Source organism: Pongo abelii, chromosome 4 (genome assembly GCF_028885655.2).
Source record: "Pongo abelii isolate AG06213 chromosome 4, NHGRI_mPonAbe1-v2.0_pri, whole genome shotgun sequence".
NCBI classification, from domain to species: domain Eukaryota; kingdom Metazoa; phylum Chordata; class Mammalia; order Primates; family Hominidae; genus Pongo; species Pongo abelii.
This window is the reverse complement of record NC_071989.2, coordinates 64,815,245-64,833,455: the sequence shown is the minus strand read 5'-3', so window position 1 is coordinate 64,833,455 and position 18,211 is coordinate 64,815,245. Positions and strand designations below refer to the sequence as shown.

At 39.3% G+C, this 18,211-nt stretch overlaps 2 protein-coding genes across 14 annotated transcripts in view; one reads left to right on the top strand and one right to left on the bottom strand.

Annotated features, from left to right (window-relative positions):
• DDX4 (DEAD-box helicase 4) overlaps window positions 1–18,211 on the bottom strand; it is a 133,519-nt gene that overhangs the window by 93,459 nt on the left and 21,849 nt on the right. The window lies entirely within an intron of this gene.
• Window positions 4,136–18,211, top strand: part of SLC38A9 (solute carrier family 38 member 9) — an 89,195-nt gene continuing 75,119 nt past the window's right edge. For 3 of the 11 annotated variants that reach the window (XR_008525268.2, XM_024247495.3, XM_054555575.2), the window contains exons 1-3: window positions 4,185–4,303; window positions 5,014–5,062; window positions 17,472–17,618. Coding sequence is in view for 8 of the 11 variants with exons in the window: in XM_024247495.3 (XP_024103263.1) it covers window positions 17,506–17,618 (113 nt within the window). In the remaining 3 variants the exon portion in view is untranslated. Of the gene's footprint in view, window positions 4,304–5,013; window positions 5,163–17,471; window positions 17,619–18,211 lie in introns of those variants that run through there. The other 8 variants (XM_063724107.1, XM_063724106.1, XM_024247490.3 and 5 more) reach the window with 7 other exon arrangements.

Here is an 18,211-nt window from a genome sequence, read left to right as displayed (position 1 = left end):
AAAACACGTGGGAACTATAAGGAGTACAATTCAAGATGAGATATGGGTGGGGACACACAGCCAAACCATATCATACACTTTGCTGTTCTTGGGAGGGAGTGATGTCCTATAAATGTCTGTTAGATCTAGTTGGTTTATGTGTTGTTCAAGTCTTCAACTTTTTTGTTGATCTTCTATCTGGGCCTTTATGGAATGCAAGGTGTTGAATTCTCCAACTATTAGGGTAGCACTGTCTAAAATTACATCTTTATATATTATGTGCTCATTAATATAGATTTATAATTATTCTTTTATGCATTTATTTTTTAAATCCTTTTTCCTTAAAAAAGAGGAGTTACAAATCCAAAAATAGAAAACTACTTACTTTTAATTTCACCTATGTAGTTACCTTTACTGATATTCTTTAGTTCTTCATATGGTTTTGAGTTACTCTCTCCTAGCCTCTTTTCAGGCTGAAGGACTTCCTTTAGTATTCCTTGTAGTTATGAACTCCTTCTGTTTTTGTTGTTCTAGGAACATATTTATTTCTCCTTCATTTTTTAAGGATACTTTTGCCAGATTCAGGATTCTTTTTTGGCTTTTCTTCGCAGCACTTATGTCATTCCACTGCTTTCTGAGCTCCATGGTTTCTGATGATAAGCCTACTGTTAATCTTAATGAAGATTCCTTATACATGACCAGTCATTTCTCTCTTGCTGTTGTCAAAATTCTCTTTGTTTTTGTCTTTTAACAATTTAATCACAATTTGTCTTGGTGTAGATCCCTTTCAGTTTATCTGCCCTGAAGTTCATTGAGCTTCTTAGATGTGTAGACGCCTGTCTTTCATTAAATTTGGTAATTTTTCAGCTATTATTTCTTCAAATATTCTTTATACTCCTTTCTTTTCTCCTCTCCTTTTGGAATTCCCACTGTGCAAATGTTTGCTTGATGGTGTCCCACAATCCTTACAGGTCTTGTTCATTTTTCTTATTTTTTCTTTCTGTTCCTCAAACTGTATACCTTGAAACATCTTCAAATTCCCCAATCTTTCTTCTGCTTGCTCAAACCCGCTATTGAACCCCTCCAGTGAACATTATATTTCAATTATTGTGCTTTTCAACTCCAGCAACTCTATTTGGTTTCTTTTTATAATTTCTACCTCTTTTATAGTATCCTATATTTATTGAACAATTCACTTTTTCTGGTTTCCTTTAGTTATTGTCTATTATTTTCTTTGCTCTTTGAGCATATTGAGGACAGTTGACAATGTCTGGGCTTCCCAAAGGAATGTTCTTTAAAAAATTTTTCCTTATAAATAAGCCATACTTTCTTGTTTCTTTGCATGCCTCATAATTTTTTCTTGTTGAAAACTGGACATTTTGTATATAATATTGGTAATTCTGGATATCTGCTTCTCCCACTCCCCACCAGAGTTTGTTGTTGTCGTTTATTTCTTTTATTAAATGTCTGGAACCAAAAAATAAAAAGATAAAAGCCCAAAATGCGAGAATACACTCCCAGTCTTTGCCAGTTAGCTATGTGTTGTGGCACCCCTTCAATGCTTAACAAGGTAGTTTACAACGCCACCTTAGCCTTCACTTCCTGCTTGTATGAAAGCTGACGGTCAGTCAGAGGTGAGAGTTTACGGTGTTCTTAGGTTTTTCTCTGAGTATGCATCCAGACCAGGGCATGCCGATGGCCTTCTAGATTCCCCAGAATAAAATGAAGCTTTCCAAAGCCTTTATTGCCCCAACTATCTCCTTCTCCAGCCTCTTCCTTCCCAGGATTTTTGGTCTGTTTATTGCTTGTCCTGGCTTTCATACCTTGCTTTCTGTGACACTGGCTGTTTGCCTTTAATGTTTTTGACAAATACTGCCTGGGAAGCTGCCTGAGCCCTGAGGAAGCTCTGAGGCAGGTGAAACAAAGGCAAGCCGTTGAGCTGAACCTTCAGGAAACCATCAGAGAGGTCAAAACACACCTACAATTCCTGGAGGGTAAGGTCCATAGTGCTCCCTCTGGTGCCAGCAACCCACATCAGGAATGTGGCTGCCATTTTCAAGGCCACTGCCAACTTGGAGAGCAGAAGATGACCACAGAACCCTCTTACCAAAATTCAGCAGTTTTTTCTTCATTACATGTTCCCCTGGCTTTTGTGAGTTTTTTATCAGTTTCAGAGTTTCCAAAAAAGGTGCTCCTGACAGTTTTGCCAGCTTATTCATTTTTGAGTTCCCTACTTTTTTCCCATTTTTTGCTGACATCATTTCATATTATTTACTTTTGTGTTTCCCAGCCTTGCTTGAAATTATTTTCTCAGCCTGGAATGCAGAAAAAAAGAGAAAGGTTGCTATCACTGAAACTATCAAAAGAATGTATTACTGACTTGTGTTACTTGACTGGCCCTGACTTGAAGGCAGGGCCAATGAGCAGTTCAAAAAGTTTTTGAACAAGAATACCATCAGCAAAACAACTTTTATCTCCCTTAAAGACAACATTCATTAAATCGTTTGCCTTGCATTTGTCAAGCCCTCCATAATAGATGCAGTGTTTGAGAGCACACAGGCTTTGGGATAAGATCTTAGTATGAATTCCAGATCTTCTGCCACTTAGTAGTTGTTTGGCCTTGTGCAAGGCACTTAAATTCTCTGGGACTATTTCCTTATCTGTAAGACAGGAAAATAGACATTTCTAGAGCTGTGATAAAGACTTAAAGAGATATTGTCATTTCCAGAACTGTGGTAAAGACTTAAAAAGATATACACGTAAAATTCTTGGCATTCAATGTTAGCTACTTGTTAAATTTGAATTTTTATTTTATTTTATTTTAGAGATGGAGTCTCGCTCTGTCGCCCATGCTGGAGTGCAGTGGCACAATCTTAGCTCATTGCAACCTCCGCCTCCCGGATTCAAGCGATTCTCCTGCCTCAGCCTCCAGAGTAGCTGGGATTACAGATGCAAGCCACCAATCTTGGCTAATTTTTGTATTTTTAGTAGAGACAGGTTTCACCATGTTGGTCAGGCTGGTCTCAAACTCCTGACCTTGTGATCTGCCCTCCTCAGCCTCCCAAAGTGCTGGGATTACAGGTGTGAGCCACCACACCCAGCCTAAATTTGAATTTTCAAGTTTAGGTTTTTTATTTTGTTTCGTTTTGTTTTTGAGACAGGGTCTTGCTCTGTCACCCAGGCTGCAGTGCAGTGGCACCATCATAGCTCACTGCAGCCTTAACTCCTGGCCTCAAACGATCCTCCTGCCTCAGCCTCCCAAGTAAGCTTGACTACAGGCAGGTGCCACCCTGCCCAGTTAATTTTTTAAATTGTTTTGTAGAGATGGGGTCTCCCTATGTTGCCCAGACTGGTCTCCAACTCCTGGCCTCAAGTGATTCTCCCACCTCAGCCTCCCAAAATGCTGAGATTATAGGCATAAGCCACGGAGCCGGCCTAAATTTTTAGTTTTTTTCTAGCATTACAGACACTGTTTCTTCCGGTTTAAACAGAAAAAAAGAAAAAGAAACAAAAAGAGCCACTGGCTTCCTTTGTAAGAAGAGCTTAGGGTGGCCATATGCTTTTCAGGGACTGACCTTGAACTGATTTTCATAAGAAGCACATTAATTTTACTTAGACTGTATGTTTACTTGGGGAAGTTTTGGGGGAAATTGCTGGGTATGTGGGGTGGGCCTCTAAAATCCTTCTAAAGCCCCTTTTAGCCTAGAGACTAATTTGCAAACACATTTTTAAAAAACAAACCCAAATATCTAGACGACGGAGGGAGCATGCCAACTCAACAGTTTTTTCAAACCAGCTTCCCTTTGTGTCTGTAGGGTCCAAGGACGTAACCAGATCATACAACACGCGCCAGGAAAGCCCAAAAGAGGGGTGATCCCTCGATGGAGATGCCGCATCAGCGTTTTCTCACGTGGCCTCCGGGGCTCTATGAATGGCAAGAGATCGCATGCCTTCTACTATCCCTCCCAGTCTCCAGCCGGGACAGGAACAGGAGCAAACTCGGGGCTGCAGTTCCGACTAGACTCGCCCACCTGGGCGCGCCGGCTGCCCCGCCTCCTGAAGCCTTGGGGCTGGGCCCTGCGGTGATGGGCGTGCTGGCCGTCGCAGAGCCCTCTGGGAGTTGTAGTCCTTAGCGGCGAGAGGTTTGACAGCGACCGCCGGCTTGGCTCATTCAGAACTCCAACCCCCGCCGGCCCCTGCGACCCAGGCTGTTGCCGCTTCCTGTTTGGACTAGGAGCCCCGCGGTCGCAAATTGCGAGAATTTGGGAAGGGAGTCTTTATCTTCTCGTCTAGTTCTCCGAGGTTGAAGGCTCGGCCTGCTCAGGTAGATCACGTTCCCACGTCTAGCAAACTCGCCCCTCGGGGAGGTGGGAAGGTATCCGAGGGAAGGCGGCGGGAAGGGTTGAGGTTGGGGCGAAGCCGGCTGTCACCTGGGATAGTTCTTCTTTGCAGCGCATCGGAACCGTCTCTTCTTTTGGCACTCAGGGAGGCCAAAGCCTGGAGCCGCGGAGACTGCTCCGGAGGCACGGCGCGCGCTCCTCAAGGGCTCAGTGAAAGGAAGTCAGGAGTCGCTCGGGGTCTGAGGGAATCCGAGTGTCTATGGGAGTCGGTGTCAGCTGGAGCCTTAGAGAAAAGATAGGTTTAGGGTAAATGAACACCCTGACCCTCGGGTGAGAGAAGGAGGGAGTAGGAGAATTGCGGGACTTGCAGGAATGGGAGCACCCTTTTTTCTCTCTCTTGAGGTAGGGTCTCGCTCCGTCGCTTGGGCTTGAGTGAGGTGGCGCGATCACGGCTGGGAGCACCTTTCTCCTTCCCGAGTTGGGGACATCTAGAGGGGGAACATGAGGGAGGAACCCCCTTTGGGCCTTGAGGTAGGACCACACGTGGGGTGAGGGCCATGACTGGTAAGCCCTCGCCACGCTTTTCACACGACTCAGTTGTGAGAGTGAGTGTGTTGATAGTGGGTAGCTTGACATCTCAGCTGGAAGAGGGGTTTGAGAGCAGCTAGTCAAGCGCATTCTCCTCATTTTACAGAGAAGGAAACTGAGGTCCACCGAGTTGGGAGAAACCCAGTCAACACCAGGTAACCATTTAATGGCAAACTCGACCAACACCTAATTGTCATGACTCCCAGGCAGTGTCTTATCCATTGCCGAGCTCCGTAGATGAGCACACTATAAGTTGTAAGTTGTACCTCCACCTTGTTTTCTTTTTTCTTTTCTTTTCTTTTTTCTTTTTTTTTTTTTCAGACAGAGTCTCGCTCTGTTGCCCAGGCTAAGTGCAGTGGAGTGATCTCGGCTCACTGCAACCTCCGCCTTCCTGGTTCAAGCGATTCTTGTGCCTCAGCCTCCTGAGTAGCTAGGATTAAAGCTGCCCGCCACCACGCCCCGCGAATTTTTGTATTTTTAGTAGAAACGGGGTTTCACCATGTTGGCCAGGCTGGTCTTGAACTCCTGATCTCAAGTGATCCGCCTGCCTTGGCCTCCCAAAGTGCTGGGATTACAGGCGTGGGCCACTGCGCCCAGCCTCTTTTTTCTTTTTAATACCTTCAGACATGGCAAAGATCTGACATATGTAGGATAGCAGGCAACTGCTGAGGAGAAAGGTTTTTTAAAAACGTTTCGGCCAGGTGCCGTGGCTCACACCTGTAATCCCAGCACTTTGGGAGGCTGAGGCGGGCAGATCATGAGGTCAAGAGATCAAGACTATCCTGGCCAATATGGTGAAACCCCATCTCTACTAAAAAAAAAAAAGTACCAAAATTAGCCAGGTGTGGTGGCACATGCCTGTAGTCCCAGCTACTCAGGAGGCTGAGGCAGGAGAATCGCTTGAACCCAGGAGGCGGAGGTTGCAGTGAGCCGAGATCGTGCCACTGCACTCCAGCCTGGTGACAGAGTGAGACTCCGTCTCAAAAAAAAAAAGTTTCCATAGGTCAAAATTACCCATGTCCTAACTTAAGAAAAATCTCTCTGCCTCATAAACAACTACAAACTTCGTGCTAAGATAGAAGGTTCGGCCAATTGCGGTGGCTAACGCCTGTAATCCCAACACTTTTAGGAGGCTGAGGTGGGCGGATCATTTGAGGTTAGGAGTTCAAGACCAGCCTGGCGAACATGGTGAAACCCTGTCTCTACTAAAAATACAAAAATCAGCTAGGCGTGGTGGTGTGCCTCTCATCTGTAATCCCGGCTACTTGGGAGGCTGAGGCAGGAGAATCGCTTCAGCCCGGCAGGCAGAGGTTGCAGTGAGCCAAGATTGCACCACTGCACTCCAGCCTGAGCCACATAGCAAGACCCTGTCTTAAAAAAAAAAAAAAAAAAAAAAAGTTGTCACCTACAGTTTCTTTGTTTCTAATAAAATAAAATTTACCTTTCCTTCCTCTAGACCTCTGAGAACAGTTAGACTTAGATTCCTTTTCTTTTCTTTTTCTTTTTCTTTTTTTTGAGATGGAGTCCCGCTCTGTTGCCAGGCTGGAGTGCAGTGGCGCGATCTCAGCTCACTGCAACCCCTGCCTCCCGGGTTCAAGCGATTCCCCTGCCTCAGCCTCCCGAGTAGCTGGGACTACAGGCACACGCCACCACACCCAGCTAATTTTTTGTGTGTGTTTTGGTAGAGATGGGGTTTCACCATGTTGGCCAAGATGGTCTTGATCTCGTGACCTCTTGATCTGCCTGACTTGGCCACCCAAAGTGCTGGGATTACAGTCGTGAGCCACACGCCCAGCCAGTTAGCCTAGATTTCTAATCACAATCTTAAATACTATATATTTCAGTTACATACATAAAATAATATGCTTTTAATTGTGATTTTATAATACTCTAAATACTTACAATAAGGGTAGACTCAGCATAGGAGGATGGAATACCAACCTGAACTACAAATTAAAATAGTACTGTTTAGTATTTTTTTTTTCTTTTTGGGGTTAGGGGCAGAGTTTTGCTCTGATACTCAAGCTTTAGTGCAGTGGCACTATCATAGCTAACTGTTACCTTGAACTCCTAGGTTCAAGCAGTCCTCCTGCTTCAGCCTCCTGAAGCATTGGGATTACAGGCATGAGCCACCACACTGGACCTATATGGTATTTTTTAAAAAGTATATATGGGCTTAAAAGTTAAAAAAAAAAAAAAAAATCACTTAGAGGTTAAAAATGTCTACCAGGCCTGAATTTTATAACATACTTAAATTTCTGTCCTTTGCTAGGGTTCTTTCTTTCTTACCACTTAAATATAACTTGAGAGCATTTAGTGTTCCCAGTGTAGAAGGAGAGATTCTTTGGTACCATAGCATTGCTTTGGTAATTTATTTGTGAGACCACACTATCCTCCAGCACTGTCAAATTTAATGCCTTTTGAAGCATTTATTGATCAGGTTGGAAGCATGTTCCAACTGTCACATCAGAATAGGAGCATTATAGATCCTATTGGCTAACCAGTAAATGATTCATCAGGAAGCAATTTAGAAAAGTTTGTTATTGGAGTTTATAGCTGTTACAGACGAATACAGAAGAAAACATATATACATAGCATAACTGCTTCCACCAGGGTGACTTTTTTGTGGTGTGGTTCCATTTGCTTTTATGTTGGCATACTACAGAGGTGAGTAAACTATGACCAAATTTGGCCTGCTGACAGATATATTTTTTTCATAAAGTTCTATTGGAACACAGCCATGCACACTCAATTGCCTTTCATGCTAACCGGTAGAATTCAGTAGCTGCAGAAACTATATGGCTCAAAAAGCTGAAATATTTATTATCTGACCCTTTACAGAAAAAAATATGCCAACCTCTAACCTAGTACACTGAGTATAAATGTAGTAACTGAAACTCTATAACATACACAGAAGTATTCAGTAATATTCATTTTTAGTCTCTGAGAAAGAACATATATAATAGTTGTATGTGGGTCCGTGGTCACATTTATTTGGGCACAAGCTAGTGTATTCTATTGCAGATTGATGCTAGCATCTTGGCATAGATACTATAGATTTATTTTTGCAAAGAATTGTGAAAAGACATTTCTGAGCCTAGTATGGAAAGGGCTGTTATTCTTTGAGATACGCCAATAATCACAGTCAATACCTTTTTAAAATAATGTCATACCAGTTTTCTTTGATTGCTCTCTATGTCCTTTTTATGGAGAGAACTGCTTCAGTACAGGCACTAACATTTTTTGTTCTTTCAGAGACAGAGTCTCACTCTGTCACCTGGGCTGGAATGCAGTGGTGCCATTGTAGCTCGCTGCAATCTCAAACTCCTGGGCTCAAGCAGTTCTCTCACCTCAGCCTCCTGAGTAGCTGAGATTACAGGCATGAGCCACCATGCCTGGCTCAGTCACCAACATTTTAAATAAAAGTTGAAAGTACCAAGCAAGTCAACTAAGCTGTTCATTCCCTACTGGGACCTATCTCAGTCTCTTGGTGCTGCTCTAATGAAATACTTGAGGCTAGGTAATTTATAAACAATAGAAATTAATTTCTAGCAGTTGTGGAGGCTGGGAAGTCCAAGATCAAGCCACCTGCAGATTTGATGTTTGGTGAGGACCTGGTCTCTGCTTCCAAGATGGTGCCTTGATGCTGTGTCCTCACATGGGGGAAGGGATGGAAAGACAAAAGGGGTCTAGCTAGTTCCCTTCAAACTTTTCATAAGGTTACTAACTCCATTCATAAGGGTTCTGCCTTCCTGACATAATTACCTCCAAAAGGGTCTACCTCTTAATACCATAACATTGGCAATTAAGTTTCAACATATGAATTTTGGAGGGGACATAAACATTCAAATCATAGCCAGACTCCATATTAAAACCAATCTTAAACAATTAGAGACTCATTTAGTGACTTAGATTTGACTTAGTGGTCTTGCATCTGGGACTTGTTTTAAAACTCAGAGATTGAGATGTTAAAAGTGATTACGTCTGGGTTTTGTTTGCTCTGCAACCTCTGCCTCCCAGGTTCAAGCAATTCTTTCTGCCTCAGCCTCCCGGGTAGCTGGGACTACAGGTGTGTGCCACCACTCCTGGCTAATTTTTGTACTTTTAGTAGAGACAGGGTTTCACCATGTTGGCCAGGCTGGAATATGTCTGTTTATGTCATCTTGTATATTTAGCCCCTACCAAATTATATCAATGTAATGTCTGACAAATTAATACTATAGAAGTATTTAGCATTTTTGTTAATCATTGATAAACTATTCTGCATTATCACCTATGTAATATTTGCTGTGGAACTCTAATTCACCTCTCAACCTAATTCGTCAAACTTTGGAATATTTTATACTTCTCATCAGGACATTCAAAAAAGCTTTAAGACTAGGCATGGTGGCTCATGCCTATAATCCCAGCACTTTGGTACTTTGGGAGGCTGAGGCAAGAAGATTACTTGAGGCCAGGCTGGGCAACATAGTGGCGCACAACTGGGATCCCAGCTACTTTAGAGGCTGAGGTGGGAGGATAGCTTGAGCCTGGCGGGAGGAGGTTGCAGCAAGCCCAGATCGCACCACTGCACTCCAGCCTGGGTGACAGAGTGAGACTCTGTCTCAAAAAAAAAAAGAAAGAAAGAAAAAAAGAAAGCATATCTGTTGTCACCTGAAATTCTCAGGAGCAACAAGTACAGTTGTTTCTGTTGTGACAAAACTTGCACCATCTACAAAAAAAAAATTAAAATTAAAAAATTGAAATAAAAAAATTCCACCTTGGCTCTGTGTGGGGAAAAAAGGAGGGGGCATTAAATTTCTGTTGAAAATTTGACATCATGCTAATTGACTAATTGAGACAACTGCAAATTACCAATTTTCTTACAGTTCTTCATATTTACTTGAATATTATAAATCTTTGAAAGGCACCAGGGACTTTGAACTCCTCATTTATGATTTGTTATTTGAAATCATCAGTTTTCTACTTATTTAGAATAAATAGCTAATTCTACTATGTTGCAGAACTTTGGATTTGCTCAGAACAAATACACATAGGTGACTAAACTGGAAATTTTAATTCCTTAGTGGCCCTTACATTTTTCCCCAACCTTGATTTCACTTTTTGGTAAGGTTCACTGAAATCCAAGGATCTTTCTAGATTTCTCCTCTTTCCTGGTTTCTTCACTTTCAATATTTAAGTATTAGTTTCCATCTCCCACTATCTTCTATTAACTTGTCTTTTTCTCTCAATTTTCCTTCAAAAATGACACCAAGTTTTGTCTTTTTGATGTCCTTTAGTGCTATCTTGTTTGTGGCAGTTCAATAATTCTATTATATAAAGGTCAACCTTTTTATTTTTCTTACCTTGCTGAGTTTGCTCACTTTATACTAAAGGCATGTAGATACGTCAGCTGATTTTGTTCAGGCCACTAAGTTAAGGCAATACATATTTTTTCTTTTTCTTTTAAAAAAAGTTTCTTCTTGTATGTCCTTCCAACGAGTAATTTTTCTAGTTTTAAACAGCCAAATTCATAATAAAAGTGATAGCTATGTTTATTAAATATTCACTGTGTACCAGCCACATTATATGTATTATCTCATTTTAATCCGAAACCCTGTAAGACTAGTATTTTTATTATCTCCAAAACCAGTGAATCTTAGGGAATTTAAGTAAGTTGCCCAAAGTTGCACAGTTAATAAATGGCAGAACCAAGATTCACATCCAGGCAATCTTACTTGTGAGCTATCAACCACCACACCCTACTTGATAGCACCAGAATAGCCCAAATCTCAAATTACCCAATGTGTGTAATTCAAACAAATTAATGCCTTGCAGTTCTTTCTGAAAGTGCTTTTATGCATTGTTGGAGATTTAGGAGTGATACAGTTCTGGCTACTTGTCAATATTAAAATTTTTCTGTAGCATTTCTTAACAATTCTATAGATTGCTGTTCTTCCCTACAATATAAAAATTTTGTTAACCTTCATTAAGTTCAAAAATAATACTAGCAAACTCTTATACACAGTTTGGTAAGAGTTTGACATAGTTCTAAATGCTTGTACTTACTAACTTATAGGTTTTTAAAATTTTCATGTGTTTCAGAGTTTCCTGAATAAGTTTTTCCCAAGTTCTGTGTTATTCTTTTTGATGACAGGATACTGGCTTCCCTACAGTCATCTTTTCAATTTCTAAAATGTTTAATTTTTTAAATTGAGATAATGCCTTAAAAATCTATAAAGCTATAATACAATTCTAAATAGAACTTCTCTACAATATGTTTATTTCTTTCCTAAGCTTTTAATTCTGGTGCTACACCCAGGTTAATTTAAAATGTATTTTTTGTTGGTATTGTATTTTATTTTATTTTTTGAGACAAGGTCTCACTCTTCTGCCCAGGCTGGACTGCAGTGGTGTGATCATAGCTCACTGAGACCTCAAACCCTCTTGCTCCAACTGTCTTCCCACCTCAGCCTCCTGAGTAGCTGGGACTATAGGCGAGCACCACCATGCCTGGCATGCATATATATATATATCAATCAAATTTTGTAGGGACACGGTCTTGCCATGTTGCCAGGGTGGGTCTCAACTCTGGATCTCCTGGCCTCAAAGGGTCCTCCTGCCTTAGCCTCCCGAAGTGCTGGGATTACAGGAATAAGCCACTATGCCAGGCCCATTTATATAGAATGTTTTCATTTATTACATCTGGGGAATCATCTTTTCAAGTTAATTAGTCAATTTGACAGTTTTAAACTAAGAAGATTTAACAGATTCTATCAATCCTAACTTCATTCCATCTTAATGTCATAAATTAGTAGGTTAATTTTGAAAAATTCTGCCTTTTAGTTTTAAAACTTAAGACCAAACAAGTCAACCGAACTGTTAATCAGTTTTATTATGTAAAGGAAGGAAGAGAAAGAGCAGGCTTTTGTTTTTTGCTTCTCAACTATTTTAATGAAATTAACAGTAATGAGTAACTTTATCTCGGTTGGTCCCATCTTACTGGGATTTTCATAACAATTATCACTGAATTATGTACTTTATAGTCAAGAACATTTTTATGCTATAGATTTTCGAATATGTGTAATACATTATATGAATCTGTGTCTCAAAGAGTCAGCTTATTTATTCTTTTTACCTTAAAAGAATAAATTTTGCACTGATCTATTACTAAGCTAATTTGACAGCTAGAGCTAGCAATTGGTATAGATTTGAGCTACAAGTGAAATGATGAACTGAAAATTGGAATTGGTTATTAGCATCCTAATATGTTTTATTATTCAAGTGATTTAGGACAAGTTACTTGACTTCTCTAGGCTTCATAAATGATTTTTTTTTAACTTTATTGAGGGTAGGGATCATGACTTAAATTTTTTTTCTATGTTTTTCAATACCTCAGTATATTGTAGGGACTTGTTGAGAACTTGTTGAATGAATATATTGTTCAGAGTTTACCATTACTCAGTATTTTAGTTGTCACATCTTAAAATAGATAATCATTTTTACCATCACACTCCCTTCATAAGATATAGAAATAAAGCCCTTCTTGTTTGGAAATGGTGGTATTTTGGTTTTACTTTTTTTTAAGTTACTGTTGTAAGGTACTACTTTAATATTTTTATTTAACTTTATTCGTTTGTCTTTAGTAGGACTAAGTTAATGAGAGCTTTGACTTGCTTAAATGTTGGGCAGGAAAGCAGAAGAGAAAAGGGAAGTGGAAATCAAAACAACAGAGAAAAGAAAATGCACATATTTGGGAAACAGACTGTGTTACCAACATCTGTGTCACATAATAATCAGTGGCAGGTTGACATCATTTGCCTAGATGTTCATTACTGAAGAAAAATTTTTCACTTAAAAAAGGAAAAACCTCAAGAGGCTGCCTATCTTTAAAAAAAAAAAAAAGAGCAAGTATTTTCATTTGGTTTTTGATGGAAATGATAATACATTTGAACTTTTATTTTCCCATTACAAAGTACTAAATGAGGTCAGACATGGTGGCTCATGCCTTTAATCCTAGCACTTTGGGAAGCTGAGGCACAAAGATTACTTGAGGTCAGGAGTTCAAGACCAGCCTGGGCAACATAGTGAAACTCTGTCTCTACCGAAAAAAAAAAAAAAGCCAGGCATGGTGGTGCACACTTGTAGTGTCCTAGCTACTTGGGAGGCTGAGGTGGGAGGATCACTGGAGCCCAAGAGGTCGCAGCTGCAGTGAGCCATGATCATGCCACTGCACTCCAGCCTGGGTGACCCAGTGAGAACCTGTCTCAAAAAAAAAAAAAAAATTAATGCTAAAATGTAATATGTATAATCTCATTTAATCCTCAAACATTAATTTTTTTAAATTTTGAAGATGCAGATAGTCTTCTGGAGATTAAATGGTTAGTGCTAAGTTACACAGGTAGTGAGTGTTAGATACAGGATTTCTAATTCAAAAACTTTATTTTCTTCCTACTGTTCCATAAATGTTACATTTAGAAAATTAAGAAAAGTGGACATATAAGTCCATTAAACAAATATGGCAACAATAAAACTGTACTTGTTATGTAGTCTGGGCAGTAACAAGAAACAGAAGAAAGTGAAAGATACAAGGGACTGAGAAAGAAATGACAAAGAACAGGAAAGACAGCACAGCATAGTGGTAAAGAGAACAGGCTCTGGATTTAGACTGCCTCGTTTTTAATTTCAACTCTGCCACTTACTAACTTTGTGATCAGTTACTTCTCTGCTGTGTATCCTTATCTATAAAATGAGGATAATAATAGTAATTTACAGGGTAAGTAATAAAGCTACATCCCTTGCTTTTACATGTTAAAACCTATTTATTTCATCAGCATCCCCGACCTCTACCCACTGGGTGTCAGTAGCACTCCCTTTAATTCTAACAACCAACTGGGTAAGGCCAAATTCCTTATTACCCTTTTCCACAATTCTTGACATGCTGTGTAGAGTACAGTGTAGGGGGATAAGGATAGAAGCAGGGAGCTCCATTAGAATGCTGTTGTGGTAATCTTGGTAAGAAATGGTAGTGATTAGATTCTGGAATATTTGAAGGAAAAGCCAATAAGATTTCCTAATGGGTTGAATGTAGACTGTGAGAAAAAGAAGTCATGAGTGATTCCAAGAATTTTGGCCTGAGCAAGTAGAAAGAGATTTTATCAACTGAAATAGGAAAACACTAGGTGGGGTAGTTTTGGGGGAAGAAAATCAGAAATTCCATTTTGGACATGTTAGGTTTGAGTTGTCTGTTACATCTAGCTAAAGATGTTGAGTAGGCAGTTGAATAAGCAAGTCTGAAATTCAAAAAAAAAGTTTAGACTAGAGATATTAGCGTGGAAATTGTCGTTGCCTAAATCAATAGAACTTTCTACAATGATGGAAAAATGTTTACATCTATACTGTCTAATATGGTAGCCACTAGCCACTTGTGGATTTTGAGCACTTCAAATGTAGCTAGTGTGACTGAGGTACTGAATTTTTAAATTTTAGTTAATTGTAGCCACATCTAACTAGTGGCTACTGTATTGGACAGCATAAGCTATGATAGTAAAACCATAAGACTGCATAAGATTACCAAGAGATCAAGGGTAGGTCAAGACTGAACCTTAGAACTCTGCAACTGTAAAGGGATCTGAGAAATGAGAAAGCAGCAAAGGAGACAGAGAAGGAGGAGGGACCAGTGAGGTAGGGAAAAAACCTGGAGGCCTAGTGAATCCAGCTTATCAAGGAGGAAAGTGATTCTTTTGGCAAATATTTCCAATAGGTCAAGTAAGTTAAGGACTGAGAAATAACCCTTGGGGTTACCAATGTGGAGATCTTTAGTGATCCAATAAGAACAGCTTCTGTATAGTGATAGAAAAGATATCATGATTAGCATAGGCTGAAGAAAGAATGAGAGGATCTTATTTATCTTGTGCTTTCTATTTTTTCCCACCTATTTTATATTTTTTTCCTCCTCTTTTGCTTTCCTTTAGTTCAGTTATTTTTTATCCTTCTTCTTTCCCCTCTACTAAATTTAAAGTTATACATTGCTTTCTATTAATAGTTACCTTAAAATAACAACATCAATGTGTGATGTTGATCTGGACAACATAAGGACCTTTGGACATTTTAATTCCAAGACCATCTGACTTTTTTTTCCCCTTTGGTCTGGGATTTTAATTCTTTTTTTCTTTTCTTTTTTTTTTTTTTTTTTGTTTTGTTTTGTTTTGTTTTGTTTTTTTGAGATGAGGTCTCACTCTGTGAAGACCAGGCTGGAGTGCAGTGGTGCAGTCTTGGCTCACTGCAACCTCTGCCTCCCTGGTTCAAGTGATCTTCCCACCACAGCCTCCCAAGAAGCTGGAATTACAGGCGCCCACAACCATGCCTGGCTAATTTTTATATTTTTAGTAGAGACGGGGTTTCACCATGTTAGCCAGGCAGGTCTTGAATTCGTGACCTCAAGTGATCTGCCCACCTCGACCCCCCAAAGTGTTGGGATTACAGATGTGAGCCACTGTGCCCAGCCTTAATTATTTTTTTCAAACCCTATAATGTTTATTCTCTTACATTCATTAAATTTCATAAATCTGTAGATAGGTATCTTTAATGGTCAGCCATTATCTCTACAGATATTACTTCTGTCTTCTTTCTTTCTGATTCTCCAATTACATGCTTTTCAGACCTTCTCATTCTACCCTCCATGTTTCTTAAACACCTTCCACATTTTCTGCCTTTATTTTTCTCTCTCTGCCACATTCTAGGTAGTTTCTTCTGACTTATCTTCTATGTCATTAATTTTCTCTTCAACTTTTAACTCATTCATTTGGGCTCTTGAATGTTTTTTTCCCTAATAATTCACTCCGGTCCTTATTTAAACATACTAAGTCACTTTTTGAAAATGTCTACTTTTTCTGTTATTTATCTAAACATAGGAAACATTATTTTCTATTTTTATTTTGTTGATTTTTATAGTTGAAGTTCTTGTGGGTCAGTTTCTGCTTTTGTTTCTTGTTCTCACTCATAGTACTTTATTTCCTCATATGCTAGGTTATTTTTGACTCACTGTTGGTTGTCTTTAAATGATTATTAGCAGGACTTCTTTGAGGCCTACGATGAAGGTGTATCTTCACAGGAAAGATTTACATTTGCTTCTGTTGGTTACCTAGAAGTGCTACCAAGCAGGTTAATCTTAAATTACATTCATAGCTGTAAGTGTTCTTGCAAATTCTCATCAGGTGCAGTTTATGGTAATAAATTATCAGTTTATGGTAACAAAAAAGCTCATACACAAACATGATGTGGTCAGTAGTTTTGGGTGTTTTATTTATTTATTTTTTTGAGATGGAGTCTAGCTCTGTCACCCAGGCTGGAGTGCAATGGCGCGATCTTGGCTCACTGCAACCTCCACCTCCTGGGTTCAAGCTATTCTCCTGCCTCAGCCTGCCAAGTAACTGGGATTACAGGAGCGTGCCACCATGCCTGGCTATTTTTCTATATTTTTAGTAGAGATGGGGTTTCACCATGTTGGCCAGGCTGGTTTTAAACTCCTGACCTCAAGTGATCCACCCACCTCGGCTTCCCAAAGTGTTGGGATTACAGGCGTGAGCCACCACGCCTGGCCAGTTTGTTTTTTTGTTGTTTTTTGTTTGTTTGTTTTGAGACAGGGTCTCACTCCATCATCCAGGTGGCTGGAGTGCAGTGGTGCAATCATAACTCACTGTAGCCTCCAAATCCTGGGTTTAAGCAATCCTCCTGCTTCAGCCTCAGCCTCCGAAGTAGCTGAGACTACAGGCATGTGCCACCATGCCCAGCTAGTTTTGTTTGTTTTTTGGTGGTGATGAGGTTGTGCCATTTTGCCCAGGCTAATCTCAAACTCCCAGCCTCAAGCGATCTGCCTCAGCCTTTCAAAATGCTGTGATTACAGGTGTGAGACACTATAGCCTCTGGTCCATTTTAAGAAGACTTCTTTATAGTTGCCTTGTGAGGGAATAAGCCATTTTACTTCTTGTTAAACCTTACTCTGATGGCAAAGCTCTTTATAGTTCCAGCTGTATTGTGGTGGGGAAGTAGGGAAACGGGATGATTTCTTATTATAATAATTCCTTACTTTGGATGAACACTGAGCTTTGACTTCTGTTTCCCGAATAATACACAAGGCTTTGAAAACCTCAGCTGGAATTCTTCTGGTACAGCAAATACCCTCCAGGCAGCAGCAGTTTCCTTCAGTCATTTTCCTCTCTTGGTTCTTTAATTTCACCTACAAATGGCCTGATTTTCCTTACTATTTTTGATGCTTTTCAAAGATTTTAAAAATATTTTATTCAGTATTTTTAGTTTTTTTCCGCAGGAAAAATGAGTCTGAATAGCCTAATCTGTTTTATTACTGAAAATGAATTGCCCGACTTATTTTTTAGTAAGTTGAAAAACAAGAAATAACTCCATTTAAGGTTAACAAGTTTCTGATAAATATTTCAGGCATGTACCTCATTAAGATATCTTCAGCAAATTCCAGTGTTTTTCCAATTTGTTATTCATGAATATTTATTAGTGATGGATAATAAAATATTTTAAAATTAAACTAAATTATTTATCTTCTTTGTGTAGGACTAACTTCTTCAGTGCTTAGAGTGTGAGAAAAATGGCAAATATGAATAGTGATTCTAGGCATCTTGGCACCTCTCAGGTAGATCATGAAAGAGATCCTGGACCTATGAATATCCAGTTTGAGCCATCAGATCTAAGATCCAAAAGGTAAGCATTTAAAATAAAACACTTATTTCATAATTAGGGTCTTTAATGATTAAAATACATCTAATTATAACAAAACATGTATAGATTTGATTATAAAATATCCACTTTGTTACAGGATTTGTGTGTATACATGTGGAGAGAAGTAAATAGGAATACTATTTACTGGTTTATATTTGATTTTTTTTTTTTTTTCCATTAAACTCAACGCCTCTGTTGGGGGAGTGGTTGGGGTAACTTTACAAAGTAAGGTACATTAATATGATTCATTTAACAAATATGTATTGATTACCTGCTTTGCACAAGGTGATATGCTAAGTACTTGAGGCAGAAGAGTAAAAGTAATAGAAAGTCTTTATCTTCATTAAAGTAAAATTTCAGCAGATTGTTTAAAATAATTTGAGTTTAAATTTTATTTCATTGTATACCTATAAAACTCAAAAGAATCCACGAAAATTATAAACAGTAAGAGAATTCAATAAAGTAGCTGCTTACAAAACAGGCAAAAATAAATAGACTTCCAATGAGAAAATGTAAGAAAAAATAAAATACATAGAAATGGTCTTAACATGAATGTATAAAATATATATGAGAGA